Below are 27,356 nucleotides of genomic sequence, written 5' to 3'. Positions count from 1 at the left end.
GCGATAATCAATTCGCAGAGCACTATCAACCAAGTCATTTATCTTCTGGTCCGCGCAGCTGCTGAAGGATGCCCAGGATAACCATCCGGCATATCCCACATATGGCTGAGACAATGGCGGAGTTTCGCCGATGATTAGACAGTGGGCGCCCCGGGATCGCACGTGGCGGCCATATCGATGATGACCGGCATCATTAGCGGGGGGTCAGACTGGGACTTCAAGGGAGCGGACTCCTTCCCCTCGACGATGGCCATGGGGGAGGAGACTGCTCTCTTAATGTTTCCGCTGGCGCACACGACATCCGCTGACCGGAAGTGCGCCAATGGAATTTAAACGGTTTCCATCCAAAACATTAAGTAGAACGCCTTCCGCCGCGCACGCCTGTTCAATAACCCGTGAGCCGGGAAAATCCAACGGGAAAAAGACAGAGAGTCGGGAATCAAGAGATAAACACCGCAGGAGTCGGTGGCGAAAGAACACTGAGGAAAAGGGCTTAAAAAAGAGAAATAACATGTTTTTTGTGTCTGGAAAAATGGGTGTTGTGAATAACTGGCCTACATGAAGTTCAATAATTATCGCTTCCTAAGCTCTTACATGTATATGTTTCAAAATGTAGTTCCACATCTGTAACCCTTTTCTCAGTGAAAATCGACTAAAGATGCGAAAAACGGGGGATCAGGAGTCAAGACGCGCATTGTCCACCCGGCCAAGCATCTAATGTCATTACTGCTCTCATTGCGGTCATTGTCTGGCTGCCTCCCCCAAATCCACCCAACCAGCAACCCCTCCGCCCCCTTAATCAGTGGCTAATTTAGTCATCGTCGCCAAAAAAATAAGAGAGTACTAAGCAGAGAGGAAAGACAGAGAGAAAGAGAGACGTCTGCATTGGCACTGCCCACTTAGGGGTGATATTTTGTCGCAATTTCCTCGTTTCGTTGGATTTTGTAAATATTTGCCAGGGGTGGAAAGCAGTTTGTTTCCACTTCTCCTTTGTTTTTCCTGCCAGTTGTTTTTGTCGCTGCTTGATGACAAAATGCGACACTTGCCATAAATTTTATTGTTTGTTTGTCTAATTCCTTTGTAAGTGGAGGCTTAATGACACGCAGGCAATTAGCAGATCGTTGGGTTTATAATCGTTTAGACCGCCCGAAAGGGGAGGGATCGAGTGAGGGTGCTGAATCGCATATTATTGAGGGTGTGGTGATACATTTTGGATATACAGTAGCTCAGTAATTGGCTTATCCCCTAATGAGCATGAATAGTTTCACTTACTTACTCAATCATGCAGCGGCTCAAGTGCAAATTAGATTTTTCTAATATATTTTTCCACATATAGTAAATAATATTTATTAGGAAGTTTTTATTTGCGTTAACAATTTCTTGAACGCAAAAGTCCAGACAGCGATTCCTGAATGGCTATCAGCTGGCTGTCCATCTTGAGCTGCATAGAATCAAGTTTATTTTCCAGGCTCGTTAGGTGATTCTTCGTCTCTCCCAATTTCTTCTCAAAACCGTCTAGGATTTCCTTCTTAATAGATTCCTGATCGACGATATGCTGGTTCTCCATCCTTTCCAGCCCCTTCTCCCTTGATTCCAGAGAAGCCTTAAGGTTGTTCACAGATTCTTGCAGAATTCCCAACTTCAGGTGTACCTGACTGAGTCCAGCCAAGGATCCCTCGGGACTCCACACAATCAATATGATTATATGATAAGCTAGAGCCGCAGCGATCTTAAACATGTTTGTTTTAATTCTCAGTTAACGTTGTTCAGTTCAGTTAACCATACAAAAAAAAATATAAAATCAAAATGCTTATAATAGAAACATAAGAGTATATTTTTTTATGGAGATATGGGTGTTGAAGAAGTATACGCAAAGCGAAAGCGCTGATTAAAAGATCTGTCGGTGCTTTTGTGTTGCTTGTATTTTCACTGAAATACGTTCTGTATATATTTCGTATTTATTATAACAATTCATATACAATTCAAACTTCGACATCTGCCTGGCAGATGAATAGAAATGATTTTTTGTTACAAGGGTCCACATGCATAAGGCCAGATTTTATGAGAACGCAGTGCAGGGAGTCGTCTACATAAATGGGTTCCCCGGGCTTCCACTTTAAAAACGGAACCTCCTTGCCGGAGGCTACGGAAACAAAGTGGCGCCTAGTCAGCTGCTCGTGGACTCCCAGCCAGTAGAAAGTCTCATCCTTAAGTTTGCCACTCAGTAAGGTCCATTCCTCCTCGTTTTTGATGGATGCTAGATACCCCCCCATCTCGCGGCAGGTAGAATTTGCTGCCACCCAGGTTTTCTTATTTTCCTCTTCTACATAAAAATACCTTGTGCCGATCCGCAGAAACCCCGGTGGAATGACTTTCTTCGCGAATGAGGATACTGCTTCCTCTAGAGCTCTTAGTTGGTTGTCCACTTTAGCCTGCATGGTCTGCAGTTTACTTTCCATTGCTGTTAGATGAGCTTCCGTCCTGCTGAGCATTTCTATAAAGCTCTGGGGGATTATATTCTTCAAAGATTCCTGCAGGGCGATCTGCTGACTGTCCATCCGGTCCAGCTTCCTACCTTGGAGCTCCTGAGAAGTCCAGACGTTGTTGACACCCTCTTGCAGGGATGCCAACTGCAATTGAATCTGGTTCTGATCCGCATGGGTGACGTTCGTTGTGACCTCCTGGCAGCTGTTCCATCGCTCCTGGTTAACTGCAACGAAGTCCATTACTGTCCTCATCCTGGAGAAGCAGTGTGCGCCGCAGCGGGTTTCAAGGTCCACCACTTGACTTTCAGGACCTGAAATATTTTTTGAGCCTGCCAGAGTTTCATAATGACTCCCAGTCACTAAAACGAGCAACAGAATGGCTCCCAGCATCAGAAATAATATTATTTATATTATTATAGGATCAAGTTGAGGAGGCTACTGAGACGTCTAATATTCGATGTCAGCTTTTATACTTATCGGTGAACACTTATCAGTTACTTTGTGAGTGTCTCTATATACTTCTTGAAAATCGTTGAGCATCGTCATTGTTATTTTTATACTTTAACTTGGAAATATTGCCCCTCGTACCAAACCATTTAATAAAATTCATAATTTGCATATTATTATGTTGAGTATATATACATATATTATTGGGTATCGTTAATTATCGGCATCTGCTTGGCAAATGAAAACATAATTTCCACCATCACAACGGTCTACAAACATGAGGCCGTCCCTTATATAAACGCAGTGCAGCGCGTCGCTTACGTACTTAGGTTCCTTTAGAGCCCACCTTAAGAATGGAGCTGTCTTGTTGGAGGCCAACGACACGAACTCTCCTCTCTTATTCGGCTCGTAGATGCCCACACTGTAGTATTCCATTTTTAAAGCCATTGCACTGATATCGTCAAGCTCATTCTGGTCTTTGATGGAGGCCAAATACCCACCCATCTGACGACAGGTGATTTTAGCAGAATTCCAAGTTTGCCTATTATTCTTTTCTATATAATAGTATTTTGAGCCTATTCGCTGAAACGCCGGTGGTAAGACTTTTTTGTCGAGTCTGGCGAGCGTTTCTTGTAGGGCTGAAAATTGGCTTTCCATCTTAATCAGCACAGATTGCAGCCGACCTTCCAGGGCAGACAGGTGAGCCTCCGTCCTGTCCAGTCTCGCATCCAGCCTGCCCAGAGTTGCATCCTTGGATTGCAGAGAAGCCATAAAGCTCGATACAGACTCTTGCAAGGGTTTCAGCTGGACGCTCATCTGGTTCCTTTCTTCCCGGGTGTTGTTTGCTATGGATTCCTGGCAGGAATTCCATTTCTCCTGGTTGGCAGCCACGTAGTCCATCACCGAGCTCATTTTCGAGAAGCAGTGGCCGGTACAGCGGGCTTCGAGGTCCTCCTCTTTACTTGATGGACCCGGTACCTTCGAGAGTCCTGCCAGGGATCCTTCGGTAATGCATCCGATCAGAACCAGAACGGCTACAAACTTAACCATTTTAGATTGCTTTTCCCATCTGAGATGGTAACTAAATATTTAGAGCTGGATCGGTCCATTTTATACCCAACGGATGCTGCTTTTTTAATTTATTACATTTTTGCACTGATAAGCTTTATATTTAAATGTTTTTCTTAGGAAATTCGAGTCATAATTAAAGTGAAAAAAGATAGGATTTTATTTTCGAATGTTTATAGAAAGATTGAATCATTTATGTACCCCAGGAACTCGGTTCTTTTTAAAACAGTCTTTGGCAAACCAGGACTTATCTTCCATCTAGTTTTCTGCACTTCCCTTCATTACCGATTCATAAGGATTATTAAATCCCTAAGTCCATTTGCTCTTAGCTACTCAGATCAGAAATTCTAAAGTGCGCGGCCACAAGGCCATAAAAAGCTACTCGAAAATTAAATTGGGCGTAAACGAGGGTGTTTTGTTTGTCGTTTGGGTTTTTCTGCGGAGAGGCCAACCATATGCCGAGCAGCCAGAAAGCGCACAAAGGCGGCGGGTTGGGCCTGGAACTCCCCCTGAATCGCTTCCCTATATCGGTGGGCGGTCTCATCAGACGGCAAAGAGGCCATGGGTGGGAAGCAAAAAGAGAAAAGGGAGTAAAAAGATTGGCTCACATGTCAACGCGCTGGAACAACAAACATTACACCACAATAAAAAAGAACAGGATCCGGCAGAGACACAATGCAATCCTCTAGTCCCGGGGACCAAGGACAACCCACTGGGAAGGGCACGCGTTTCGATTCCGACTGCCGAATCATTTCACCCCACTGCCCCCGGGAGCCCCGCTGTTCCTGCTGCTGTAACGGTTGACCAAATCAATTCCCAGTCTCTAGCACTCGAATCCGAGATAGCTCGCCTGCGATATTGTTATTCAAATGCCCCAAGCCGGATGTCCTCGCCATCCATCAGTGCATGTATCTGGAGTGTATCTTCGATCTGAAGCGAAGCGTTTCATCGCAAGCATTTATCATCACATTAGTCAGGCACTCAGTGGCGTCTTCTCTCTCTCTGGCATATTTTATGCAAATCGAGCACTGGCAAAAACTAAATAAATAATTACCGAGCACTAATCCGCACTTGTCTCGGTTGGCAAGGTCGTCGAAGGTGACGCAAGAGGAGATACATCCGTACAGTCAGTATGCCGAAAACCGGTTTGTTCATGGCCACTCAAGGGAGCCAAAAAAAGCCCAATTACACAGATTATGCAACGACCCAAAAACACTTAAATGCAGTCTTTGTGGCAAGCCGATACTCGAAACGCGCAGGGCAAAAAATAAACCAAGTAAAGAAGAAAAGACGCAAGAGTAATTTGTATCTTCTGTTTTCAGATATGTACAATAAAGTGTAAAATATTCATAAATCCGTCAGAAACATCGTTTTCCCCAACGCTAGTCCTCGAACTAAAGCCATAATCATTCGCTGGTCTAAGTTTCGAGTTAAATATGTTAATTGAATACCCGGCAGCAGCCCCAAAATCTCTCAGCTCCACTCCGCTCTATGCGAAAATAAGCAAACATACCCCGAAAACCCGCTAGAGAGGGCCCAAAATGATGTGTACCCACCTACAGTATATACACCTGTGCACCTACCTGTAATTCAGGTGTGTGCTGATATTCCGACCGCTTATGCTGCGCGCACGAATGCGAATGCTTGAATAATAAATTAAGCAAATATTTTAATATTCATCATGCAATTAAAATAAGCTGCCTCCGTGCTCCAAACTTTTCGGGTAGCCTAATATAATAAGCATTATGTGGGGCTTCCAGGGGGAGCTGGGGATCCAGAAAGTTCCGTGGAAAAAAGTACATTTTGCGGAAATTAAGTTTGACTTTGGGGGGCGACAGGAGCGGGAGAGCTAAGCCCGTGTAGGTGTTGATTGCTCGAGTTTAATTTGTTAGAATTGCGTAAGGCATTAAAATGTTTGCCCGACTAATTACACTCACACACAGACGGACGAGCGCCGGGAGAAGGGGTTGAATTTTCCATGTGCAAGTCGGGTCGTGAAAACTTCATCCTTCGTTAAATGCAATCTGTGAAAAGTGCGAAAATTTTAAGAAAAACTTCTGCGGCAACTCAAGGTGGAAGCCGAGCTGGAACTCCCGAGATTGACATTGACAGAGCCCCGTTTTCCCCCCCAGTTTCCCCCGCCGTTTTCCTTATATCTCTGCGCTGCCTGGAGGAAAAGTTATGTACTAACTAAAGAGCTCAACGACAACACTCGAGCTTGTGAATGCCTTAATTAGAGGGAGGGGGAAAAGTCGGGCGAAACGGGTCTATGAGTATAGCAATTAAGGCGGCGGCAGTCGAGAGGCGTGGGACATGGCCACGCCCCCTCACTCAGTCCTCTGCACTGATGAAAAATATCTATAAGACATAAATGGTTCTGCAACTGGCATTATTAAACACAATATTATATACCTTACATTTACACACTCAGTTTTTTGCACTGCTGAAATACGGGCTAACAACTTAATAACCTTAGTGATACTTAAGTTTTTAATGGCATTATAGATTCTTCAAAGATTCTTCAGGAAATCTATAAAGTTCGTCTCTAAATTAATCAAACATTTTTTTGTTTTACAAATTCTTAATCAAGTCAAAATATTTCTCGCAGTGCAGTAAAGTCGCCTTTGGCAATTAGCATATTTTTGCCAGCCCCCAAAACATGAGTGAAAGAGAGGGGCTTATCAGCAGCGCTGCGATGGGGCGTAGAAAAGGGGGCCTCAAGGCGGGGCGAAAACGAGGGAGGTATTCTAGAACGAGCCCCGAGCTCCAGACTCTCGGGCATCCGAGGCATCCGAGGCATCTGCTGGATGCGCACATGCAAAATTTAATTACGACCAAAGGATGAGTGCTTAATTATACGCAAACATTTAAGTTTACTGCTTTTTTCGCAACTAGAGAGCAGGGGGAGGGGGCCAAAAGGGGGGCTGTCTACGCCCGAGTGTTTGCCTTCGTTGTTTTTGCCATGGCTGCTATTTGAGCTTTCTCATCTCGTTTTTGCCGCCTGGACTTTTGCTTTTTTGGCTCGGAGCTTAATTAGGGGCCAAGGGGTGAGTATCATATACATATATGTGTGTGGGAGAAACACAAGATTTAGTTGGGTTTCCCATAAAATGCGTGGGCTTCAGAAATTTCTGGGAATTATTTGGCTTTCCTAGAAGTTGTATTGCCTTCAATTTGATTCTAACAAACAGGAAATATACAAGTTATTGAAAACACCAGAAGCTAAGTACCTCCTATGTATGTATCGTAACAAAAACTATTTAGAATTCCCTTGTCAACAATTACAGTATATTTTCTATTTTTTTTTCCAACGCCCAATTTTAAACACAAATTGACCAAGCCATCGTTTTGGAAACCAGCAAAAAAAAATCATTAACTTGTTAACAATTCTGTTTCAAGCGGCCAAGCGTTTTGCATTCTCCAACTACCGAAAAAGAAAGTAAAGCAGGACCAGGGAAAGCGAGAAAACCTCGGAAAAATCACGGCAAATTGTGGGTGGCTAAGGGAAAGCCGAAAGCATGACAAGCTTAGGAAAATGTTGGGGGAAACATTTTTTGAGGAGAGGGAAATAAAAAGTCGAAAGTGAAAAGTGAAAAGCGGGGAGAATTAAAAGCGACAGAGGCCGCGACGTTTGTGGTCCTCTTTTCCCGGCAGCTGTGGTCGCCGTTCGCGAGGTCTGCCTGTCAAAAATCCACCTAAGCCCCCAACTCGATTAGCATTTCCAGAGATTTCGCTTATGACCACAGAGCAGCCCCACCTCTGCCGAAATTATAAAATTTTAGACACATTTTGGCTGGTGGCCCCAGGCTTAATGTAAATTTGAACAAATGGAAATTGAATTTTTTTCACTTGTTCTGCGGCCTTCAAATAAACTCCAGCCCAAGTCTAGCACTTGTTGATTAAAGGCAATCATTTCTAATAAAAAAGTATGTATATAGTATGATCTATAATTTTATTAATGGAGATTATGAGAGCCACTGGAATTTACCAGTTCCACGAAAAGTTGTCTCACTTATCAATTAAAATTTCAAATTGCATTAAATGTTTTTTATTGCTCGGTTGGGGTGTGTGTTCGTAATTATTTCCATTTGCCTTGACATGCGACTAAGCGCAATATTTCATTCAATTAAAACGGTCACAAAAATGACAACTGGGTGTTGATTATTCCCTCGCCCCGCTCGCGCATACAAAATATTTAGGTTTATTAATAATAATGCAATTACGCATAAAAATGTTTTAATTTATTTCAATTAAGCGTTTATTAAAACTCTGTTTGTTGTTGCTGCTTGCCCTGAGCGCTGTGGTGTTTAATATTGTTTTTTCCTTTTTAATTGGTTTTGTTTAATGTGCGCGTGCAGGCGAAATGCAAAGCAGTTCAATGTGTGAACGGGTGCAGTGACAGAAAAGCGAGGGTAGTCCCAAGATTTTTGGGGGTAAATCAGAGTTTTATTTTTTTGGCGTTACAAAAATATTATCAGGAAAAATCAGCGTTTTGAATATTATTATTACGAAGAATGCAGAATTTAGATAGAGTTCCTACTTTTTACAGGACTCCTCGCATTTCTCCTGGGTCTCGAAATTGTTGTTGCTTCCCTGGCAGCCACTGTACGAGAATTTGCTGCACTCATTTTTATCCGGGTTATAGGACCACTTCGGAATCAGCCCACGGCAGGGTCCCACCAAAGCGAACTCCTCGGCGCAAATTGCTAAAAATAAATAGAATATATAATAATATTTGTCATAAACCAAAACCTATAGAGGTGAATTGTTTAAACTTTATTTTAAACATCGAAATACTTACGATTTTTTGCTTGGGCCATGGCAGCTCCAAAAACCCAACACAGCAGCGCGAAAAGAGCAAGGTATTTCATATTGATTTTGATATTGATTTCGGATCAATGAAATGTCAACCGCGACTGTCGAGATTAAACTGTTGAGCGATCCGAGATGCTGCCTGCTTATATAGGCCCAAACCGGACCTCTTATCAATCGACAGGTTGGGGTCTAAGGCTAAGCTCGACTTCATCACCAACAATATAGAGAATCTTTATGTTTGAATATAAAATCTATTTTGATTACAATTCAAGTTTCAGAGCAAGCTGCACATCCGAATGTGCCACGCCCTTTTACCGCCCACAAACCCAGCTTGTCAGGTAAAAATAGGTTTTATTTTGCCACAAAAATATAATATGATATTATGAATGAAGAATATTCAGATAGCTCCTACTTTTTGCAGGACTGCTCGCATTGCTGCTTGGTTTCGAAATTGTTTTGGTTTCCCTTACAGCCAGTGTAAAAAAAGTTGATGCACTCGTTTGTATCCCGGCGATAGGTCCACTTCGGAATCCTGCCGTGACAGACTCCAAATGCACCGAACTCCTCGGCGCAAATTGCTTAAAATAAGTAGCATAAAAAATATTATTTTAATTAAACACAAAACTATATAAGTGAGTTTCTTTTGAGCATTTACCATTTCATTATCAACGTATTAATGCGTTTATAAATCAAATACTTACGATTTTTAACTTGGGCCATGGCTGCTCCTGAAAGACAACACAGCAGCGCGAAAACAGCAAAGTATTTCATATTGATTTTAATATTGATTCCAAATGAAATATAAACCTCGACTTTTAAAAGTAAACTGTTGAACGATTATAGATGCTCCAAGCGTTATATAGGTTCGAATCGGCTCGCTTATCAACAGATGAAAGGTAGCGGTAAAGACCTAGCTAATCAATCGACGATAATTAAGGGTTAGGGCTTATCAGGAGCAATATACATTAGCTAACATTACTGAGTAACATTTTTAACTTTTTTCTTGCAGCAACTGCGGCTTTCGCCCGGTTCTCAGCGAGCAGAGCGCCGTGGCAGCAGCGGCGGCGGCAGCGGCGGCCCAGCGGAGCGCCAACCACCCACCGCTCTTCCTGCCGCCCCACCTGGCCGCCCAGTTCACCCATCAACCGCTTTTCCCGGGCCTAAAAGGTGAGTCGCCACGCACCACCCGGCCAATCGATCAGCGACAAAATCAATCCAAGTCACTTTGGTCTAATCAAATTAGTTGGAGTGGGCCGAGGGCAACAGATGCTTCTCGTTAAAGATACATCAAAATCAAATCTTGCTCCTGAGCAAATTGAAAATTAATAATCAAGTTAGAGAATATTTTTGGCTGGCTGTTGGCAAGCGCGAAATTAAAAATTGATTAGGCCAATAAAGGCGAATGCCAGTGATTGTATTTAAATAAATGCTTTCATTTGCACATGCCACAAATATTTGTAAATTACTCGTAGTTTATTCAGGCACTTTTTGTTAATTACTTTGCTTATGAAATTTTAATTCGCAACGTTACGAGCTGCCTTTAGCTTGTCTAAATTAAATTAAAGTAAAGTAGTAAAGTAAAGAAAATGAAATCGAAACAAGCCGACCTTTTTAATCACATATCTTTTACTTCCTCCATTTCAGGTGTGTCCCCATTCCAGAGCCTGTGCTCCTGCTGCTCCCTGAAGCCCCCGCCGCCACCTGGCTCCTCGGTGGTGGCTCCCTTGAGCATCCCGGTGAGCAGCAGCTCGGCGGCTAGTTCGCCGGAGTCGCCCAAGTCCTCCGGCCAGGCATCTGGCCATGATCCCAGGTCCAACTCGGTGGCCGAACTGCGGCGGAAGGCGCAGGAACACTCGGCGGCCCTTCTGCAATCCCTTCATGCGGCAGCCGCTGCAGGATTGGCCTTTCCGGGTCTCCACCTGCCGCCCCTCTCCTTCGCCCATCACCCGGCACTGGGGCAGCATGTGGTCAACCACAACAACAACAACACGATGAGGATGAAGCACGAGGCGCAGGACATGACCATGAATGGCCTGGGACCCGGATCAGGATCGGGCTCGGGACCGGGAGTGGGAGCTTCGATGCCGGGAGGCAGCTCCTCGGCTGCCCTTTTGGACCTGGCCGAGTCGGCTGTGGCATATCAGCAGCAACAGCAGCAGCAGCAGCATGCCACACTGTCGCCACCAACCACGCCCACTCAGACGTCCTCGGGGGGCGTGGCCGCAGCCGAAGGCTCTCCAGGATCAGGAGCCATGCCAGGATCGGGCTCATTGAATGGCAATGCGGTGCTTACCAAAATGGAGTAGGGAAAACCGATACAAATCAGATGTGCAATGAAAGCTTCGTAAAAGGGTCTGGCCAAGGTATTTCGTTTCTCAGATGTATAAATTGTACAAACTTAGGGCGAGCACACTCCCATATTCCCAGTTTCTTTAGGTCCCAAGAAGAGTCTGTAAAACGGAATACCTAAGCCAGACCGTTTGTAACAATAAACAAGTAAAAGTTAAAAGGTAGATTAAGCTCTAGTGTTACTTTAATCAAGCATAAATACACAGAAGAAAAGCAGAAAATAAAAAAACCGCAGCACTCTTTAATAAAAAGTATATATATTAGAAATATAGTTAGCTGTTGATGGATTTGGCAGATAAGACGAGATAAGATAACCCCTGATTGAACCCAACATAATCAGCAGCAGCCGCAGACATTTCCAATGATTAACAATATCAATTAACACGCGAATGCATATGAACAATATTTACAACAACAAATACCACATATATACATAATTATGAACTACTACAGTACATAGAGTAGCTAACAAATCTGACATACTTAGCCTAGCCTAATCACACTGAATCGGACACTAACTACAGTAAGCGCCAAACCAATATTATTAATATTAAACGAGTTAATAAAGAAAACAATAAAGATGATCGCATTAGGATAACAAAAACGTGGTTTGAACTTTATTTACAGGTGGGTTTTTAGTTTTTGCAGGTCTGCTCGCACTGCGCCTTGCTCTCGAAGAGGTTGTTGTTTCCATGGCAGCCTGAGTAGTTGAAGCTGATGCACTCGTTGGTGTCCCGGCGATAAGTCCATTTGCCCTGCAGTGCTCTGCAGTCTCCGATTTTACCGAACTCCTCGCCACAGATTGCTGAAAAGTAAATGGAAATTATATTTTAGTATTCTACTCTTATTAAGAATAATAAGTGCCTCAGAATCAACATACATCAATAAGATCTTCTGGTAAGTCTAGAACAACCTAGTACCTAATAATTTTAGGCTCAAGACTTTTCAAAATTGTGGCACAAATGACTAGCTATAGGACTTTCCTTATCATACCACTCCATAACAAAGGGATTCATCCTTATACCTTTTTAAGTATTATTTCCACTCTTTGCCACATATCCATCAAGACGTTTTGAATAGTTTAAAAACTAAACAATAGGTAAATAAATTTTTTAACAGGTCTGAGCATAAAATATTCACTAAAACCCTTTTTTAAAGCTTGTAACAGAGTCCTTAATTTTTTTATCAACATTTATTTATATTTACTTACGATTTTTGAGCGCCGCCAAGGCGGTTCCCAAGAGGCAGCAGAGCAGTGCGAAAACGGCAAAGTATTTCATCTTGATTTCTTTTGGCACTACTGAGATCTCGGTCGCGACTGACGGAACTAAACTGTTTAACGACCCAAGATGCCGACCGCGTTATATAGGCCCAAACCGGATCGCTTATCAATCGCCGAGGGTCAACCGCGATTTCTGTTTGGGTTTCGCGAGCACTGACAAAAACAACAAACCTTGATATTATAGTTAAGTTCTCTTTTATTGTTTGTTTTGGTTGAACTTTTGCAAAACAAGCTTGCCGGCTATTTGCCTTGCTTAAAACACTGGGTTTTGCCCCAAGGTGTGTGACTTTGTTCAGTCCTTGCAGGCCTTTTCGCATTCATCTCGGGAGGAGAACTGATTGGAGTTCCCGCCGCAGCCACCGAAGACGAACTCCGAGCAGGCGTTTTTGGAGGCGTCATAGGTCCAGGCCGGCATGAAGGCCATGCAGGCAGCTCCATCCTGGGCCATGCCCACCATCGAGGGAGCCTGCTGGCACATCTCTGCAGAGTTTGGGAATAGCCCGTAGATTTATGTTCCGGACTTGTTGGATCCCTACTTACGCGGCTTGGCCTGGACCCAGACACGGTTGCTGGACAGGCTCAGCAGGATGGCAATGGCGACCACACCAAGATACTTCATTTTTATTGCAACTCCAGTTGTACTCTGGTTGTCCAGACTTGCAAACTTTACATTTTATAGGGACTTACGTATACACATCGGGAGAGGAATAGCTTTCGCTTATCTAGCAGGTCAGCAGACTCTATATAGAAAGTCGGGAGATAGCCGAGAACATAAAAATAAATAAGTGTATTTTAATGTATGTATGACAGACTGTATTATTAAGTTTGTCCCTATCAAGCTTAGATTGCGTCATCTTCCAGTTCTTATGGCCTCTTCGCATCTGGAGAAATTCGGGTTCCCCGCAAAAGTAAATAAATCTTGTGCTTATCAACTTTGAAATCAATAAAATTTATGAAAATTACTGAAAGATTTCAGCTATGTCCAGCTCACATTTGTTTAGAAAATATAGCTCCTGTTTTACACCCATATCAAAACAAGTAAAAGGCATTAAATATAAATAAATAAGAATTCTACGGCGATCATTAACAGCAAGTTCTGCTAACTACTGTGAGCTTACTAAGCCAAAGTACGTAAGAACTAACACAAAAATCCAAAGTACGTAAGAACTAACACAAAAAGGTAAATTAAAATGTATACAATTAACATTTCATAAAATCAGAGAGATGTAATTTTATCAAAATAATTTATTTTACTTCTTCTTCACTCAATCCTATTCCAAGCACTTGGCCTCGCATTCCTCTTTTGAAGAGAATTTATTGGCATTTCCACCACAGCCACCGTATGCAAATAGGTAGCACTTATTTTGTGCAGCATTATATGTCCAATTGTAAAAGTTTGCTAAACATACCCTTCCTTTAAAACCATCTACGCCATGAGGTAGACCACAAATTGCTATATAAGTGGCAGGGTGTAATAAAGTTGAAATTTGTATATATATTTATATATATATATATTGTATACCTTCTTTCAGAGCCAAGGAATTGGACACAAGGGCGAGAAGTACAAAACCCAAGGTAATAAGCTTCATCGTGGAATATAAGAACTTGCAGCTGGTGTAGACAAAATGACTTTAGCTAAAACAGCTCGCGCTTCGTATCTTATACCCATATCATTACAATGCGGAAGAAATTACGATTTCACAGAGATTATTAAAAACAACTGTGAAATGATATGATACCAAATCGAATCCAAAGTGTATTTACATAATACATTTGGCAATGTTACATGATAATATTTTATTTATATTTTTTATTTAAACTAACTACTGTGAAATGTCATATCAAAGAAGGCAATAAAAAAAATCTAAAAAGGGCCAGGTGGGTGGAAATTTGGACTAAGTAAAATAAAAAATATACCATAGATATTTCATCTGAATCTTTATATTTGGATTAAGATCAGAGACCTGTAGTTTCTTCAAAATAATTTATTTCATTCTTTTTCGCTCAATGCTATTCCAAGCACTTGGCCTCGCACTTCTCTTTTGAGATGAACCTATTGGCATTTCCACCACAACCACCGTATATAAATTGGAAACACCTATTTTGTGCAGCCTCATATGTCCACATTCTAAAAAGTGCTAGACATATCCTTCCACCAATACCATCGCTTGCAGAAGGTAGACCACAAATTGCTAATTAAATGACAGGATTTAATATGGTTGAATTATAAAGCGTGTATACCATACCGTCTTTCAGAGCCAAGGAATTTGACACAAGTGCGAGAAGTACAAAACCCAAGGTAATAAGCTTCATCGTGGAATATAAGAACTTGCAGCTGGTGTAGACAAAATGACTTTAGCTAAAACAGCTCGCGCTTCGTATCTTATACCCATATCAGGAAGAAATTACGATTTCACAGAGATTAATAAAAACAACTGTGAAATGATATGTTACCAAATCGGATCCAAAGTGTATTTACATAATACATTTGGCAATGTTACATGATAATATTTTATTTATATTTTTTATTTTACTAGACACTACTGTGTTCGCATTCCTCTTTTGACTTGAATTTTCTTATTTCCACCGCAACCTCAGTAGATAAATTCGGCGCACCCGTTGAAAACGAAAACTTAAGGCCATCGGGGAAGAACGGAGTAACAGGTTAAGAAACCAGTGCCATCCTCAAAGGGAAAATCAGCTATTAAATTTAATTAAATTAGATTACTAAGCTCTGCTAACTATGTCATATCTAAGTATAAAAAAAGTGGATATTTAGACTAGGTGAATTAAGAAATATACCATAGATATGTCCATTGAAACATTATATTTGGATTAAGATCAGAGACCTGTAGTTTCTTCAAAATAATTTATTTCATTCTTTTTCGCTCAATGCTATTCCAAGCACTTGGCCTCGCATTTTTTTTTGGAATTGAAGTTATTGGGACCTACATCACAACCGATACTTAGGAAGCACTTATTTTGTGCAGTGTTATATACCCAACTTCTATAAGCTACTTGACATACGAGTCCATCAGGCCTTACAGTAGATGGAGCACAAATTGCTAAATGACAGGATTTAATAAGGTTGAATTATAAAGCGTGTATACCATACCGTCTTTCAGAGCCAAGGAATTTGACACAAGTGCGAGAAGTACAAAACCCAAGGTAATAAGCTTCATCGTGGAATATAAGAACTTGCAGCTGGTGTAGACAAAATGACTTTAGCTAAAACAGCTCGCGCTTCGTATCTTATACCCATATCAGGAAGAAATTACGATTTCACAGAGATTAATAAAAACAACTGTGAAATGATATGTTACCAAATCGGATCCAAAGTGTATTTACATAATACATTTGGCAATGTTACATGATAATATTTTATTTATATTTTTTATTTAAACTAACTACTGTGAAATGTCATATCAAAGAAGGCAATAAAAAAAAAAACGAAAAAGGGCCAGGTGGGTGGAAATTTGGACTAAGTAAATTAAAAAATATACCATAGATATTTCATCTGAATCTTTATATTTGGATTAAGATCAGAGACCTGTAATTTCTTCAAAATAGTTTATTACATTCTTTTTCACTCAATGCTATTCCAAGCACTTGGCCTCGCATTTTTTTTTGGAATTGAAGTTATTGGGACCTATTTCACAACCGATACTTAGGTAGCACTTATTTTGTGCAGTGTTATATTTCCAACTTCTATAAGCTACTTGACATACGAGTCCATCAGGCCTTACAGTAGATGGAGCACAAATTGCTAAATGACAGGATTTAATAAGGTTGAATTATAAAGCGTGTATACCATACCGTCTTTCAGAGCCAAGGAATTTGACACAAGTGCGAGAAGTACAAAACCCAAGGTAATAAGCTTCATCGTGGAATATAAGAACTTGCAGCTGGTGTAGACAAAATGACTTTAGCTAAAACAGCTCGCGCTTCGTATCTTATACCCATATCAGGAAGAAATTACGATTTCACAGAGATTAATAAAAACAACTGTGAAATGATATGTTACCAAATCGGATCCAAAGTGTATTTACATAATACATTTGGCAATGTTACATGATAATATTTTATTTATATTTTTTATTTTACTAGACACTACTGTGTTCGCATTCCTCTTTTGACTTAAATTTTCTTATTTCCACCGCAACCTCAGTAGATAAAGTCGGCGCACCCGTTGAAAACGAAAACTTAAGGCCATCGGGGAAGAACGGCGTAACAGGTTAAGAAACCACTGCCATGCTCAAAAGGAAAATCAGCCATTAAATTTAAAAAATTAGAACAGCAAGTTCTGCTAACTACTGTGAAATGTCATATCAAAGAAGGCAATAAAAAAAATCTAAAAAGGGCCAGGTGGGTGGAAATTTGGACTAAGTAAAATAAAAAATATACCATAGATATTTCATCTGAATCTTTATATTTGGATTAAGATCAGAGACCTGTAGTTTCTTCAAAATAATTTATTTCATTCTTTTTCGCTCAATGCTATTCCAAGCACTTGGCCTCGCACTTCTCTTTTGAGATGAACCTATTGGCATTTCCACCACAACCACCGTATATAAATTGGAAACACCTATTTTGTGCAGCCTCATATGTCCACATTCTAAAAAGTGCTAGACATATCCTTCCACCAATACCATCGCTTGCAGAAGGTAGACCACAAATTGCTAATTAAATGACAGGATTTAATATGGTTGAATTATAAAGCGTGTATACCATACCGTCTTTCAGAGCCAAGGAATTTGACACAAGTGCGAGAAGTACAAAACCCAAGGTAATAAGCTTCATCGTGGAATATAAGAACTTGCAGCTGGTGTAGACAAAATGACTTTAGCTAAAACAGCTCGCGCTTCGTATCTTATACCCATATCAGGAAGAAATTACGATTTCACAGAGATTAATAAAAACAACTGTGAAATGATATGTTACCAAATCGGATCCAAAGTGTATTTACATAATACATTTGGCAATGTTACATGATAATATTTTATTTATATTTTTTATTTTACTAGACACTACTGTGTTCGCATTCCTCTTTTGACTTGAATTTTCTTATTTCCACCGCAACCTCAGTAGATAAATTCGGCGCACCCGTTGAAAACGAAAACTTAAGGCCATCGGGGAAGAACGGAGTAACAGGTTAAGAAACCAGTGCCATCCTCAAAGGGGAAATCAGCTATTAAATTTAATTAAATTAGATTACTAAGCTCTGCTAAGTATGTCATATCTAAGTATAAAAAAAAGTGGATATTTAGACTAAGTGAATTAAGAAATATACCATAGATATGTCCATTGAAACATTATATTTGGATTAAGATCAGAGACCTGTAGTTTCTTCAAAATAATTTATTTCATTCTTTTTCGCTCAATGCTATTCCAAGCACTTGGCCTCGCACTTTTCTTTTGAGAGGAAAATATTGTCATTTCCACCACAACCAGCGTATGTAAATTGGATACACCTATTCTGTGCAGCCTCATATGTCCACATTCTAAAAAGTGCTAGACATTTCTCCTTATTATGAGGATGGCTTTCAGAAGGTAGACGACAAATTGCTAATTAAATGACAAGATTTAATAAGGTTGAATTATAAAGCGCTTATACCATACCGTCCTTCAGAGCCAAGGAACTGGACACAAGAGCGAGAAGTACAAAACCCAAGGTAATAAGCTTCATCGTGGAATATTAGAACTTGCAGCTGGTGTAGACAAAATGACTTTAGCTAAAACAGCTCGTGATTCGTATCTTATGCCCATATCGTTACAATTCAGAAGAAATTACGATTTCACAGAAATTATTAACAACAAATTGTATGAAACAAGTGCATTTACCTTATACTTTTGACAATAACCACTGGAGATCTGCAATTTCATCAAAATAATTTATATAGTTCTTTTTCACTCACTGAATTTATTTTTTTTTATTTATTTGGTGCAGCGATATAAGTCCATCAGTAAAAGTTAGCTAGACCATTGTGCCAATACCATCTTTTGCATAAGGTAGACCACAGATTGCTAAATAGATGACAGGATTTATTACAGTTACATTTTTATTTATAGGTCTTTATAGCATACCATCTTTCAGAGCCAAGGAATGGGACACAAGGGCGGGAAGATCAACCACCAAACTTATGAGCTTCATCGTGGATTATAATAAGAACTCTTAGCTGGTAGACAAAAGTAGCTCTGTCTTCGTATTTTACACCCACATAATTACGACTTAAAGGTTTTCAATAAGGAAGAAATCACGATTTCACAGAGATGATTGAAACAAAATGTTTCGGCTGTGAAATGGCATCATACCAAATCGAAGCCAAAGTGCATTTGCCAAATATATTTGATAGCAACTATGAAGAGATCAGCAGGAGAGAAATGCATACATATTACAATATACTACAAGATAATACTAAATTTATGTTCTTTTATTTTACTCAACACAAGTCTGTTCGCATTCCTTTACTGAATGGAAGTTATTTTTATTTCCACCGCAACCTCCATAGGTAAATTCGGCGCACCCGTTGAAAACGGAAACATAGGACCAACGTTGAAGAACGGCGTAACACGTAAAGAAACCACTGCCATCCTCAAAAGGATAATCATAACATATTTCTACATAAATAAAAGGTATACTCTTGAGAAAGATCAAAAATTGCGAGTTCAGAGCCTTTTACCAGTTTTGTGAGCCAAAGACTTGGTCACAAAGGCGACAAACGCAGCCAAAAACATCAGCTTCATTCCGAAGACTATTGAAAACTGAAGTTGGAAGCAAGTGACTTGGGGATCATTTCAAATACAGCTCATTGAAAAATATATTTGCAAACATTAAAACTGTTTATTTAATTATATACAAAATTTATTTCCAAGCACGAGCACTTTCCCAAAACCATAACTGTGTATGCAGTATGAAGTTGTTTTTTTTTAAATAAAGCTAATTCTAGTTCCACAAGTAAATTACATACTTTTATTTTCATTACCACCACAACCACCGTACTCAAAACCAATATAAAACCAATTTTCATACAATCCGAAACACCCATTTATACACTCTGCATCTAGTGAGTGCTATTAAAATGTATATAAAAATAACGATTTTCGAGAGCCAAAGAAACGATCACAAAGGTGACACTCACAACAATTACTTTCCTTCAAGGATAATATTGAGAACTTTCAGTCGACGTTCAGAAATCTAATCTGTAACTGAAACCCTCCTTGTCGAGTTTATGCTCAACTCAGCGCTTTAAAAACTTTAATGGCAATTAAATCTTAAGTTTGTTTTTATTTCATACAAAGTTATTTGCCAACACGTTTCGTCCGAACTTTTATTTTAAGAAATATTTATACTTAATTCCTTTACTTATTTGTTTGTTTGAGTCTATTGGTTATTCCAATTGGTTGGTACACAACAAACAAATTTGGTTTGTTATGTCAATCTATTTTTGTCTAATCCATGTCCTTAAATATGGTTGTCCCCACATTTTTCAACTAAGGTTTAAATTTCCTGTTAGAATGCTCCACAGCCTCCGTAGATGAATTCCACGCACTTACTATTAGCACCATCGTAGGACCAGCTAGGGAAGTAGGCCTCGCAGGAGATTTTGCGTTCGACATCACCATCAATGGAATGGGGCAGACCACATATTTCTGAGTAATTGTCATTGAATTTAAATGATCAAATCAAATCATAATACAAATATTTTAGCTTACCACTTTTTAGAGCCAGCGCACTGGCCACAAAGACGATGAACATAAGAAAAAGTACCAAGAGCTTCATGGTGAAAAATATTTAGAGCTCTCAGCTGACTTTGAAGAAACAAACTGAATCTAAAACAAAAGCGTCTAGTGTTTTATACACTTTTCATTACCATGAGCTTACAGTTTATCGCAAAAGACCATGAAATATTATTATTGGTTAATCGAAAAAACAAACCTCGCATCGATTAAAGTAAATAATTACCTGACCTTTAAAGGTCTACGAATTTTTAATTTGAATAATGTATGTTTATGAAACTTCCAAGAAACTCACTGAAAATGTAATTGTATTTATTTATTTTTTATTTTTCAATTGAATGTTGATTTTGACTTCGAAAAGTTAATTTCCAAGAAAAGACACAATAACCCTATCTCTCTAAATAAAAATACATTTTGTTTGTCTCTGATTCACTACATTTTATTCCAAGCACTTGTCTTCGCAGTTTTCCTTCGAATTGAATCGATTGTCGTTGCCACCACAGCCTCCGTAGATAAATTTGATGCACTCGTTGTGATTGCTGTCGTAGGACCAACTTGGGATGTAGGCCTCACAGGAGATTTTGCCATCACCATTTCGGGAATGGGGCAGACCACAGATTGCTGGAATTATGCAATGATACACTGAGAACAGTCAAGGTGCGGTGATCACTAACCATTTTTCAGAGCCGAAGCACTGGCCAAAAGGGCGATGAACACAGAGGCCAAGATCAGCAGCTTCATAATGGGGAGTATTTCAGAACCTTCTGCTGGCTGAGATAAAAGCGGACTGGAGCCGAGCGACCAGAGTCGCGCCACTTATATGGTATTGAACCTTTCATTGTATTGAACCTTCGGCTAATCGCCAAGCACCTTAAATATTGTGATTAAACGACAAACAAATCAAGCTCAAATATGGCTGGGAAATCTCCACAAAATTCGCACCGATACATGTAAATATTTGTACCGGATTGTTTACTTTCCTCGGCTTCCCAGAACTCACTTTGTTTACGAGCCGCCGGAAAGGGAAAGCCCCCCATTAGTGGTTCTACACATTATAATTGCATTATCATATTCGAGATATAGTACACAATGAGCGCGACAAACAAAGCGTGTCAACCAGTGTTGAAGTGGTGCTGTAATTGCGGACGGGTTCCCTTTTCGATAGGAAAATGGAATTAACACACATAAGTGACAATGACGAAAACTCTTTGTAAATTATTTCACATGCTGTGCGAGTCATTGGATATCATGTGATGTATTTTGAAAAGGAATAAAAATAGGCCGCCTTTGATTACTATATCTTTTCTTATACATACTTAATTTTGCCTCGTTAAATTCTGAATTACTTATGGAAGCAACTTAGTTATTGCATCATTAACTATAGATTGCTAAATCTAAAATTTAATTTAATTTAATTTTAACATAAACACGTTTTATGTTCTTATAATTCGTACTTTCAGTTGAAATCAAAAAACAAAATCAACACGTTAAACAAGTAGAGATAACAACTTTAAATTTTTTAATAGAAAAATCAAAGTACCACTTTTTTAAATTTGAATTTGCTCAGAAGTTTAAAACAAGAATGAACGCCATGATCGACGGGCTCGACGATTTGATACCCTTTACTAAGTTGAAGGTAGTGTGAGGGAGATGGAGATCTGCATGCACCGAATCAGCTGGTTAAAATAGGCTTTTCCTTTTTAAGAAAAGGTAAGACTTAAACATCGTTTGGCATCCCATTTACCATTTCCAAAAATTATCCCCTTGAAATATTTCAGTATAATATTTGAAAAATCTATTATTTTCGGAAAAGGACCACTTTTATTCAGCTGTTCTGGTGGTTCGCAGCTAGAGATAAGAGATGTACAAAACTTGTTCACCGAAACATATTTTTATTGGATATTTTTTAAATCACAAATTTATTCCTTGCACTTGCTCTCGCACTCCTCCTGGCTCGGGAATCTGTTACTGTTACCACCGCAGCCGCCGTATACGAAGGACTCGCAGGAATTGGACTCGGGATGGTAGCTGAAACTGGGCACAAAGGCGGCGCACTTGATGATACCATTGCCATCAGCTGCGGCAGGATGTCCACAGATGGCTAATACACGTAGATTTAAGTTAGAATTGATTTGATTAAACTATGATTCAGATTCAACTCACGGTCCTTGAGGCCCAAGGCAAGGCCCAGCAGGGCAAAAATCAAGCAGACAGTAGCAATGAACTTCATGTTGACTTCGATGTTGAACACTATCTCCCGCAGCAGCTTCCGTGGAAAGACTAATGCCAACGTGAGGTCTAGCACTAGATTATATACGCCGTGCCAACCGGAGCGGGAACTACAAAACCACTCGGGATCTTATCGATGTGCTCATGAACTTAGGGTTCATTAACGAGTGCTCGTGAAATTGGTGGCCAAACAGAGGGACTTTGAGTACATTGCTTGTGCTGGCAATAAAGCCGGGGTCGCAAATAAGCCTAGGTACTACGTTCTAAGAAAAGTACATGAATTCCCGCACTGATTGCAGATTCAGAAGCGGGTTTGTCCGAACTCGAATCGATTTCGTGTTATCACTAAAATTAAATAACATATTTGTCTATTAGTCAGACCCGATTTTAATTTAAAAAGAAGGCGGAACTTGTTTAATTGAAAAAACACATATTATATGGAGGAGGAAGTTTCTTTTACCCAAACTATCTCCAACTATCTAGGGATGGTAGGGATCCCGAGATACCCGCGATTACAGATATATTTTACGCCCACCTGCATTACCATGTTACCCGTAATTGTAATTAACGTATATTCTCAATAATTATAGCTGTATATACAGAAAAATCTGGTTTCTATAAATCATACAGCTAAATAATGACTCTTTAAGATGAATGGGGGCTGGAAATCTAAAAAAAGTTCAGAAAAGCTTTTTGCTTCCACATTCCAAAGGTTCCATGGGTTCACTATAGCCCAGCACTGTAATTACTCTGTGTTAAAATAGTGGGACTAACAACAACTAAACATAAATCGAATGAAATATAAACTTTCTCTGTCCTTATATATTTCGGTAAAACAGAATTATATTATGGTATTTTTATATTTTATTAAAGACAAACATTATTCAGTACTTCGATGTGTTGCGATATAATTGGAGATGAAGTCGGTGACAAATAAATTACGAACTAGAGTCTAGATGAAATCAAGCGGATGTGCTGGTCTCGGTGGTCGCGTCGCCGATTTGCTCGGTGGTGGAGGACTCCGAGGTGGACTTCCCCAAGCAGGCCTGCTCGCACTGCTCCTTGGACTCGAAGTTGTTCTTGTTGCCGGCACACCCGCCGTAGACGAACTCCTCGCAGGACTGGGTATCCACGTTGTAGGCGTAGCGGTAGAACAGGGCGAAGCAGCGGCCAGTTTCCTTGGGCTGGTGACAGTCCTCCGGAACCTTGAAGTCGGCCCCTGGCAGGCGCTTCGGAACCGTGGGATCCTCCGCCTTCTCGACCACCACGTCCGAGGGAGCAGCCCCGATTCCGGCTGCCAAAAGCAGAACCGCCGCGATTAAAATGAAGCTGAAGCTATGTCTGAAGCACATTTCGATTCCGTTGAGTGGCTGCGAATGAATCCAGATCGTTCGGGCGGTGAGGCTTAAATACTATCCGTACGAATAGTACGATCCCCACTCACGTAGGCGAGTCATTCGCGTTTTTACCCTCCGTTTTTGCCTCTTTTTGCGTAGCTTACTTACCGTAGCGGGAGCGTTGGAGTGTTTGTCCAACTGATTCGACGTCGCATGTAAATCACGGCGGTGCCGCTCTGACGTCTATATCTGTATCTATATATCTACATCCATGTCACCTGGCACCGGCAGCTCTCAGAAGCTATCGCAGGTCCAACCTTCGGTTGCAGTTCAACGCACCGGCCGACTCAATCATATTGCCGGCCGTAAAATCATATGCCAACTTGTTTCCGGATCGGTGGCATGGCTTAGCAAACCACATCACGTTTATATGGCGGAATGGGAACCTTACCTAATTACCTTTTAACTGGCTAACTAGCCAATTAAATTGTGTGTGTGTTGACTTTAGGATGGCTCAAAATAAACCAAAGTTTATGTTGATCCATTTTTTATGGAAATAGAAGTCTAATCGTAAACAGCTTTCCCCTATTTCAAATAAATTATATTTGCTTATTTGTGCATCTGATAATTAAGCCATTTTCACTATGATGCTAATGGTAGCAATTTTTACTTTTTACTGGTATCTGCTAGTCATTATATCGTTAGTATATACCTTTGTTTACTTATCAAGTATGAAATCGAATAGTTAAAATTAAACTGATAAATATCAGCCTATGAAGAATAATAATAATAATAACAATAATTTGACATTTAAAAAAATTGAATTTCTTTATTTTGCGGTTGTTTTGATGATATTTATGTAAACTGAAATACATTTGAAATGCTTAAATTTGTATGAAAGAATATTCCTGTGGACATTAATAAAAAATAATTTCGTATAACTTTGTAATATTTCCAAGCAGTCTTTGCTGCCATGTTGGTCATTACTTGATCATTTTTTCGGTAGGCAGGCCTCCTCGCAGGTTTGCCTGAATCCCCAGCGATTATCGTTTCCCCGACATCCGCCATACTTAAAGGTTTCACACGCTTTTTTCTCCTTGTTGTAGTAGTACCTCTCTAAATTCATCCGGCAGGGACCCACTTCCAAGGGCTGCAGACATTTGGGATCTATAAAACAAAGGTTCCGTTTGAAGATACTTTTTCACAATAAAATCACCACAAATACAAAACCGATAAATTTAAAAAAGGCCATTATGGTCGACACAACATTACTTAAGATCAGTTTGTTCAATCATCAATTAATATATCGTTTTTACACATCGGTTTTTAAAAAATTGTGTTCCCAATAAAAAACCAACCTGGTACTGATCTCTGTGGTTTAGTTGTGGTTGTGGCCACTGCGGGCTTATTTCCTGTGGGACTTCCTGTGGGACTTCCTGGCGGCACCTGGACCACGGGCTTCGGTTTGACATTGTTGTTATTATTATTGGGTGTGGCCACTGCCTGCGTGAGCATAACACTCAGCAATAAAAGAGCCCCAAGGCAAAGAAACTGGGTCACCCGTAGTAGCATTTTGAGTGTGAAACCTGATAACTGGACGGTAAAAGCAGCGACTGTGAACTGAACTGAGCCGAATGTTCTATATTCCAGTTCTATATGCTGTGTTTGAGCCGACGAGCTGAGTTCAAATTGAATCACTTGCTGCTCTCTGCCCATCCATGTGTGAGTTTCTAGCTCGAATCGCGCATACGACCCGTTGAGCGTAGGCAAGATTAATTATCTGTTTTACACGAGGCAAATATACCACTTCTGTGTATTTACGTATATACACACGAAAAGATTGTATTAATTAAAAACCAGCTGCTTGTAAAAATAACAAAAAATACGCCTAAATTAGGATTTAAAAATATTAATAAAACAATTTGATTTTGAGACATGTATGATGAGAAGCATTAAATAACCTGAAATGCTCTCCCTTCCTTTAAAAAAGTGAACGGCAGGGTTAATTAAAATTAGGCACAGATTTTAAAGCAGTTCATTGAGATTAAAAAAGACTCGTATGCCCTTTTCGTAAATATGAAATATTCACAAGATTCTAGTCAAATAAAAAGTATAGCTACTTACAAGGATGATCGTTAGCTTTTTTACTTTTCTTCTTATATTTTCTAGCGTTCCTAAGGGATTAGCAGATGGTAAGAGTGTAGATCATATTATGGTGCAAAAATAAATATCATTTCGGTTCCCTAGACGTCTGCCAACAAAAGCCTGCTGCTGATGGTTTTGGAAAAATTATGTCCTGTGCACATTATAAGAATCGGTTTTCTTATCACCCTGACAAAAACGAGTGTTTGGAGTTCTCCTTCGGCGGTTGCGGTGGCAACGACAATAGGTTCGCCACTAAAAAGCTTTGTGAGGATGAGTGCAAGAAGTAATGATTCATGAAATGCAATAAATGTTTCTTAAAATAAATAAACTCGTAACATAATACGATTGCGAAAGCACTGGAATACCCTTCTTTTTTCAAAATCATTGCCTACTTTTTGATGGCCTTTTTATTTTTGCTGGCAAATACAGAAATAAATAAATGAATTAATGCGCCTTTTGCCGTAACTAATTTAGTCGGTTTTGGTTAATACGTGGAAAGTTTGCGGGTGAATGTATTGAACGACATGGCTTTCTTCACTCATCCATGATGAAGGAAGTGTTTTTTTGCGTAATTATTGCAATGAGTTCTGCCAGGGGCTTCAGGGACAGTGAGTACCGTAAGACACGATCAAGCCAGTCATAACTCTATTCATCTACTTACAGAAGTCTGCAATCTGGAACCCTTTGTCGAAGGACCTTGTGTGGAAGTAATGACCCTGTATTCCTACTTTAGTCCGAGAAATGAGTGCGTCTTCTGGCAGGGCTGCTTGCTAAATGGCAATCATTTTACCAACAAGACAGAATGTGAAGCCAAATGCAAGGTTTAGGGTGGCATAATTACAGCACTAGGGAAAACTGTTCATGTGTTGAGAGAGGCATTGGAATTACATTTGTAATTGGCTGTCATTATATGTTTTACTTCCTCGTAATAGAACAGAGCTATTGCATTTGTATTTGTCAATCGAAGTGCGATAAGTAAAATGTATGTACAAGTAAATTTCAATTTTAATAAAAATGGTATACTTGTTGTATAGAAATCTATAATATGGGGAATCAATATATCAAGGAATCCGAAATGTTTATTGTTTTTGCAAGAAATAATATCCTATATTTGCTGAACAAAAACAGAATAATTAAACTTATTTTTAGTTTTAAAGCTAATTGGTTAAAACTTTCCCAAAAGCCTTCTTTCTATTGCAGGTAGTATATAAGTCGGAATCAGCCGGATCGTACAACTATATCTTATCTTATCTTAGGAACTATCGGTGAAAAAATTTAAAAAAAAATTAAATCTTTGGTGTTTTTTAACATATAACCTCCCCCGCTTGGAAACAACATTTTTTTTATAGGTTTTGAATTTTGAATTAAATTTTATAAAAATTCGGCGACTATATCATATAGCTGTCATAGAAACGATCGGAAAATATGAAAAAATTACAATTATTCATTAGTTCTAAATTT

At 39.8% G+C, this 27,356-nt stretch overlaps 16 protein-coding genes across 23 annotated transcripts in view; 3 read left to right on the top strand and 13 right to left on the bottom strand.

Annotated features, from left to right (window-relative positions):
• The window catches only part of LOC108029243 (homeobox protein aristaless), a 34,197-nt gene extending 22,428 nt beyond the window's left edge, over positions 1 to 11,769 (top strand). Inside the window, exons 7-8 of the mRNA XM_017101438.3 lie at positions 9,826 to 9,983; positions 10,461 to 11,769. Coding sequence (XP_016956927.1) covers positions 9,826 to 9,983; positions 10,461 to 11,122 — 820 coding nt within the window. The 3' untranslated portion in view covers positions 11,123 to 11,769. The remainder of the gene's footprint in view (positions 1 to 9,825; positions 9,984 to 10,460) is intronic.
• On the bottom strand, positions 8,426 to 8,951 carry LOC108029245 (male accessory gland serine protease inhibitor). The gene is made up of 2 exons (XM_017101440.3): positions 8,803 to 8,951; positions 8,426 to 8,707 (listed from the first exon to the last, which is right to left on the bottom strand). The coding sequence occupies exons 1-2, from the start codon at positions 8,870 to 8,872 to the stop codon at positions 8,538 to 8,540; spliced, it is 240 nt and encodes a 79-aa protein (XP_016956929.1). The 5' UTR covers positions 8,873 to 8,951; the 3' UTR covers positions 8,426 to 8,537.
• LOC122818839 (chymotrypsin inhibitor SCI-II) lies at positions 9,148 to 9,660 on the bottom strand. The gene is made up of 2 exons (XM_044094324.2): positions 9,518 to 9,660; positions 9,148 to 9,394 (listed from the first exon to the last, which is right to left on the bottom strand). The coding sequence occupies exons 1-2, from the start codon at positions 9,585 to 9,587 to the stop codon at positions 9,225 to 9,227; spliced, it is 240 nt and encodes a 79-aa protein (XP_043950259.1). The 5' UTR covers positions 9,588 to 9,660; the 3' UTR covers positions 9,148 to 9,224.
• On the bottom strand, positions 11,750 to 12,504 carry LOC108029247 (chymotrypsin inhibitor SCI-II). Its single transcript, XM_017101441.2, has 2 exons — positions 12,376 to 12,504; positions 11,750 to 11,970 (listed from the first exon to the last, which is right to left on the bottom strand). Exons 1-2 carry the CDS (start codon positions 12,443 to 12,445, stop codon positions 11,801 to 11,803), a joined length of 240 nt encoding a protein of 79 aa, XP_016956930.1. The 5' UTR covers positions 12,446 to 12,504; the 3' UTR covers positions 11,750 to 11,800.
• A 121-nt stretch (positions 12,505 to 12,625) lies between these two features.
• On the bottom strand, positions 12,626 to 13,108 carry LOC108029254 (male accessory gland serine protease inhibitor). The gene is made up of 2 exons (XM_017101449.3): positions 12,988 to 13,108; positions 12,626 to 12,927 (listed from the first exon to the last, which is right to left on the bottom strand). Exons 1-2 carry the CDS (start codon positions 13,064 to 13,066, stop codon positions 12,740 to 12,742), a joined length of 267 nt encoding a protein of 88 aa, XP_016956938.1. The 5' UTR covers positions 13,067 to 13,108; the 3' UTR covers positions 12,626 to 12,739.
• Positions 13,109 to 13,674: 566 nt separating this feature from the next.
• LOC122818840 (male accessory gland serine protease inhibitor-like) lies at positions 13,675 to 14,066 on the bottom strand. The gene is made up of 2 exons (XM_044094333.2): positions 13,970 to 14,066; positions 13,675 to 13,900 (listed from the first exon to the last, which is right to left on the bottom strand). Exons 1-2 carry the CDS (start codon positions 14,034 to 14,036, stop codon positions 13,719 to 13,721), a joined length of 249 nt encoding a protein of 82 aa, XP_043950268.1. The 5' UTR covers positions 14,037 to 14,066; the 3' UTR covers positions 13,675 to 13,718.
• A 302-nt stretch (positions 14,067 to 14,368) lies between these two features.
• Positions 14,369 to 14,821, bottom strand: LOC108029252 (kunitz-type serine protease inhibitor 2-like). Its single transcript, XM_017101447.3, has 2 exons — positions 14,694 to 14,821; positions 14,369 to 14,639 (listed from the first exon to the last, which is right to left on the bottom strand). Exons 1-2 carry the CDS (start codon positions 14,758 to 14,760, stop codon positions 14,458 to 14,460), a joined length of 249 nt encoding a protein of 82 aa, XP_016956936.1. The 5' UTR covers positions 14,761 to 14,821; the 3' UTR covers positions 14,369 to 14,457.
• On the bottom strand, positions 14,369 to 18,195 carry LOC127010684 (tabkunin 2-like). Of its 6 annotated transcripts, none has more exons than XR_007763400.1 (3): positions 16,264 to 16,386; positions 15,297 to 15,512; positions 14,369 to 14,411 (listed from the first exon to the last, which is right to left on the bottom strand). XR_007763400.1 is itself a non-coding variant. In XM_050885104.1 (3 exons), the coding sequence occupies exons 1-3, from the start codon at positions 18,131 to 18,133 to the stop codon at positions 15,343 to 15,345; spliced, it is 237 nt and encodes a 78-aa protein (XP_050741061.1). In that variant the 5' UTR covers positions 18,134 to 18,177; the 3' UTR covers positions 15,300 to 15,342. The 6 variants fall into 6 exon arrangements, 4 of the variants coding, with proteins under 4 accessions (XP_050741061.1, XP_050741062.1, XP_050741060.1 ...); XR_007763399.1 differs by lacking the exon at positions 16,264 to 16,386 and adding an exon at positions 15,563 to 15,685; XM_050885104.1 differs by lacking the exons at positions 14,369 to 14,411; positions 16,264 to 16,386 and adding exons at positions 16,097 to 16,213; positions 18,067 to 18,177 and having other exon boundaries at positions 15,300 to 15,395.
• Positions 16,856 to 17,309, bottom strand: LOC108029253 (kunitz-type serine protease inhibitor 2-like). The gene is made up of 2 exons (XM_044094332.1): positions 17,181 to 17,309; positions 16,856 to 17,126 (listed from the first exon to the last, which is right to left on the bottom strand). Exons 1-2 carry the CDS (start codon positions 17,245 to 17,247, stop codon positions 16,945 to 16,947), a joined length of 249 nt encoding a protein of 82 aa, XP_043950267.1. The 5' UTR covers positions 17,248 to 17,309; the 3' UTR covers positions 16,856 to 16,944.
• Positions 18,196 to 19,712: 1,517 nt separating the features above from the next.
• LOC108028935 (male accessory gland serine protease inhibitor) lies at positions 19,713 to 20,373 on the bottom strand. 3 transcript variants are annotated; one of them, XM_050885108.1, is made up of 3 exons: positions 20,161 to 20,373; positions 19,998 to 20,097; positions 19,713 to 19,938 (listed from the first exon to the last, which is right to left on the bottom strand). In XM_050885108.1, exons 1-3 carry the CDS (start codon positions 20,225 to 20,227, stop codon positions 19,935 to 19,937), a joined length of 171 nt encoding a protein of 56 aa, XP_050741065.1. In that variant the 5' UTR covers positions 20,228 to 20,373; the 3' UTR covers positions 19,713 to 19,934. The 3 variants fall into 3 exon arrangements, with proteins under 3 accessions (XP_050741065.1, XP_050741064.1, XP_016956443.1); XM_050885107.1 differs by having other exon boundaries at positions 20,002 to 20,097; XM_017100954.3 differs by having other exon boundaries at positions 19,713 to 20,097.
• Positions 20,374 to 20,485: 112 nt separating this feature from the next.
• On the bottom strand, positions 20,486 to 21,014 carry LOC108029251 (male accessory gland serine protease inhibitor). The gene is made up of 2 exons (XM_017101446.2): positions 20,859 to 21,014; positions 20,486 to 20,805 (listed from the first exon to the last, which is right to left on the bottom strand). Exons 1-2 carry the CDS (start codon positions 20,923 to 20,925, stop codon positions 20,624 to 20,626), a joined length of 249 nt encoding a protein of 82 aa, XP_016956935.1. The 5' UTR covers positions 20,926 to 21,014; the 3' UTR covers positions 20,486 to 20,623.
• A 1,042-nt stretch (positions 21,015 to 22,056) lies between these two features.
• On the bottom strand, positions 22,057 to 22,495 carry LOC108029014 (male accessory gland serine protease inhibitor). The gene is made up of 2 exons (XM_017101060.3): positions 22,348 to 22,495; positions 22,057 to 22,285 (listed from the first exon to the last, which is right to left on the bottom strand). Exons 1-2 carry the CDS (start codon positions 22,412 to 22,414, stop codon positions 22,104 to 22,106), a joined length of 249 nt encoding a protein of 82 aa, XP_016956549.1. The 5' UTR covers positions 22,415 to 22,495; the 3' UTR covers positions 22,057 to 22,103.
• Positions 22,496 to 23,215: 720 nt separating this feature from the next.
• On the bottom strand, positions 23,216 to 23,806 carry LOC108029265 (early lactation protein). Its single transcript, XM_017101464.3, has one exon. It carries the CDS (start codon positions 23,763 to 23,765, stop codon positions 23,376 to 23,378), a length of 390 nt encoding a protein of 129 aa, XP_016956953.1. The 5' UTR covers positions 23,766 to 23,806; the 3' UTR covers positions 23,216 to 23,375.
• A 746-nt stretch (positions 23,807 to 24,552) lies between these two features.
• Positions 24,553 to 25,380, bottom strand: LOC108029264 (tissue factor pathway inhibitor 2). The gene is made up of 2 exons (XM_017101463.3): positions 25,109 to 25,380; positions 24,553 to 24,917 (listed from the first exon to the last, which is right to left on the bottom strand). Exons 1-2 carry the CDS (start codon positions 25,320 to 25,322, stop codon positions 24,742 to 24,744), a joined length of 390 nt encoding a protein of 129 aa, XP_016956952.1. The 5' UTR covers positions 25,323 to 25,380; the 3' UTR covers positions 24,553 to 24,741.
• A 450-nt stretch (positions 25,381 to 25,830) lies between these two features.
• Positions 25,831 to 26,251, top strand: LOC108029267 (male accessory gland serine protease inhibitor). Its single transcript, XM_017101465.2, has 2 exons — positions 25,831 to 25,942; positions 25,998 to 26,251. The coding sequence occupies exons 1-2, from the start codon at positions 25,879 to 25,881 to the stop codon at positions 26,180 to 26,182; spliced, it is 249 nt and encodes an 82-aa protein (XP_016956954.1). The 5' UTR covers positions 25,831 to 25,878; the 3' UTR covers positions 26,183 to 26,251.
• Positions 26,252 to 26,402: 151 nt separating this feature from the next.
• Positions 26,403 to 26,932, top strand: LOC108029268 (BPTI/Kunitz domain-containing protein 4). The gene is made up of 2 exons (XM_017101466.3): positions 26,403 to 26,503; positions 26,559 to 26,932. Exons 1-2 carry the CDS (start codon positions 26,440 to 26,442, stop codon positions 26,720 to 26,722), a joined length of 228 nt encoding a protein of 75 aa, XP_016956955.1. The 5' UTR covers positions 26,403 to 26,439; the 3' UTR covers positions 26,723 to 26,932.
• Positions 26,933 to 27,356: the final 424 nt, after the last annotated feature.

The sequence above is a fragment of the Drosophila biarmipes genome, chromosome 2L, assembly GCF_025231255.1.
Source record: "Drosophila biarmipes strain raj3 chromosome 2L, RU_DBia_V1.1, whole genome shotgun sequence".
NCBI lineage: Eukaryota > Metazoa > Arthropoda > Insecta > Diptera > Drosophilidae > Drosophila > Drosophila biarmipes.
Note: the sequence above shows the minus strand (reverse complement) of the source record. Positions and strands in the feature narration are given on the sequence as shown.

Coding starts and splice junctions, on each gene's coding strand:
- LOC108029245 (XM_017101440.3), bottom strand. CDS start 8,872: ATGAAATACCTTGCTCTTTTCGCGCTGCTGTGTTGGGTTTTTGGAGCT. Junction 8,708..8,802: donor CATGGCCCAAGCAAAAAATC/GTAAGTATTTCG, acceptor ATTTATTTTTAG/CAATTTGCGCCGAGGAGTTC.
- LOC122818839 (XM_044094324.2), bottom strand. CDS start 9,587: ATGAAATACTTTGCTGTTTTCGCGCTGCTGTGTTGTCTTTCAGGAGCA. Junction 9,395..9,517: donor CATGGCCCAAGTTAAAAATC/GTAAGTATTTGA, acceptor ACTTATTTTAAG/CAATTTGCGCCGAGGAGTTC.
- LOC108029247 (XM_017101441.2), bottom strand. CDS start 12,445: ATGAAATACTTTGCCGTTTTCGCACTGCTCTGCTGCCTCTTGGGAACC. Junction 11,971..12,375: donor CTTGGCGGCGCTCAAAAATC/GTAAGTAAATAT, acceptor TTTACTTTTCAG/CAATCTGTGGCGAGGAGTTC.
- LOC108029254 (XM_017101449.3), bottom strand. CDS start 13,066: ATGAAGTATCTTGGTGTGGTCGCCATTGCCATCCTGCTGAGCCTGTCC. Junction 12,928..12,987: donor CTGGGTCCAGGCCAAGCCGC/GTAAGTAGGGAT, acceptor CAAACTCTGCAG/AGATGTGCCAGCAGGCTCCC.
- LOC122818840 (XM_044094333.2), bottom strand. CDS start 14,036: ATGAAGCTTATTACCTTGGGTTTTGTACTTCTCGCCCTTGTGTCCAAT. Junction 13,901..13,969: donor TTCCTTGGCTCTGAAAGAAG/GTATACAATATA, acceptor CCACTTATATAG/CAATTTGTGGTCTACCTCAT.
- LOC108029252 (XM_017101447.3), bottom strand. CDS start 14,760: ATGAAGCTTATTACCTTGGGTTTTGTACTTCTCGCACTTGTGTCAAAT. Junction 14,640..14,693: donor TTCCTTGGCTCTGAAAGACG/GTATGGTATACA, acceptor TCATTTAATTAG/CAATTTGTGGTCTACCTTCT.
- LOC108029253 (XM_044094332.1), bottom strand. CDS start 17,247: ATGAAGCTTATTACCTTGGGTTTTGTACTTCTCGCACTTGTGTCAAAT. Junction 17,127..17,180: donor TTCCTTGGCTCTGAAAGACG/GTATGGTATACA, acceptor TCATTTAATTAG/CAATTTGTGGTCTACCTTCT.
- LOC127010684 (XM_050885102.1), bottom strand. CDS start 18,133: ATGAAGCTTATTACCTTGGGTTTTGTACTTCTCGCTCTTGTGTCCAGT. Junction 18,013..18,066: donor TTCCTTGGCTCTGAAGGACG/GTATGGTATAAG, acceptor TCATTTAATTAG/CAATTTGTCGTCTACCTTCT.
- LOC108028935 (XM_017100954.3), bottom strand. CDS start 20,227: ATGAAGCTCTTGGTACTTTTTCTTATGTTCATCGTCTTTGTGGCCAGT. Junction 20,098..20,160: donor TGCGCTGGCTCTAAAAAGTG/GTAAGCTAAAAT, acceptor ACAATTACTCAG/AAATATGTGGTCTGCCCCAT.
- LOC108029251 (XM_017101446.2), bottom strand. CDS start 20,925: ATGAAGCTGCTGATCTTGGCCTCTGTGTTCATCGCCCTTTTGGCCAGT. Junction 20,806..20,858: donor TGCTTCGGCTCTGAAAAATG/GTTAGTGATCAC, acceptor GCATAATTCCAG/CAATCTGTGGTCTGCCCCAT.
- LOC108029014 (XM_017101060.3), bottom strand. CDS start 22,414: ATGAAGTTCATTGCTACTGTCTGCTTGATTTTTGCCCTGCTGGGCCTT. Junction 22,286..22,347: donor TGCCTTGGGCCTCAAGGACC/GTGAGTTGAATC, acceptor TACGTGTATTAG/CCATCTGTGGACATCCTGCC.
- LOC108029265 (XM_017101464.3), bottom strand. CDS start 23,765: ATGTGCTTCAGACATAGCTTCAGCTTCATTTTAATCGCGGCGGTTCTG.
- LOC108029264 (XM_017101463.3), bottom strand. CDS start 25,322: ATGCTACTACGGGTGACCCAGTTTCTTTGCCTTGGGGCTCTTTTATTG. Junction 24,918..25,108: donor ACCACAGAGATCAGTACCAG/GTTGGTTTTTTA, acceptor TTTGTTTTATAG/ATCCCAAATGTCTGCAGCCC.
- LOC108029267 (XM_017101465.2), top strand. CDS start 25,879: ATGATCGTTAGCTTTTTTACTTTTCTTCTTATATTTTCTAGCGTTCCT. Junction 25,943..25,997: donor TCCTAAGGGATTAGCAGATG/GTAAGAGTGTAG, acceptor TCGGTTCCCTAG/ACGTCTGCCAACAAAAGCCT.
- LOC108029268 (XM_017101466.3), top strand. CDS start 26,440: ATGATGAAGGAAGTGTTTTTTTGCGTAATTATTGCAATGAGTTCTGCC. Junction 26,504..26,558: donor TGCCAGGGGCTTCAGGGACA/GTGAGTACCGTA, acceptor ATCTACTTACAG/AAGTCTGCAATCTGGAACCC.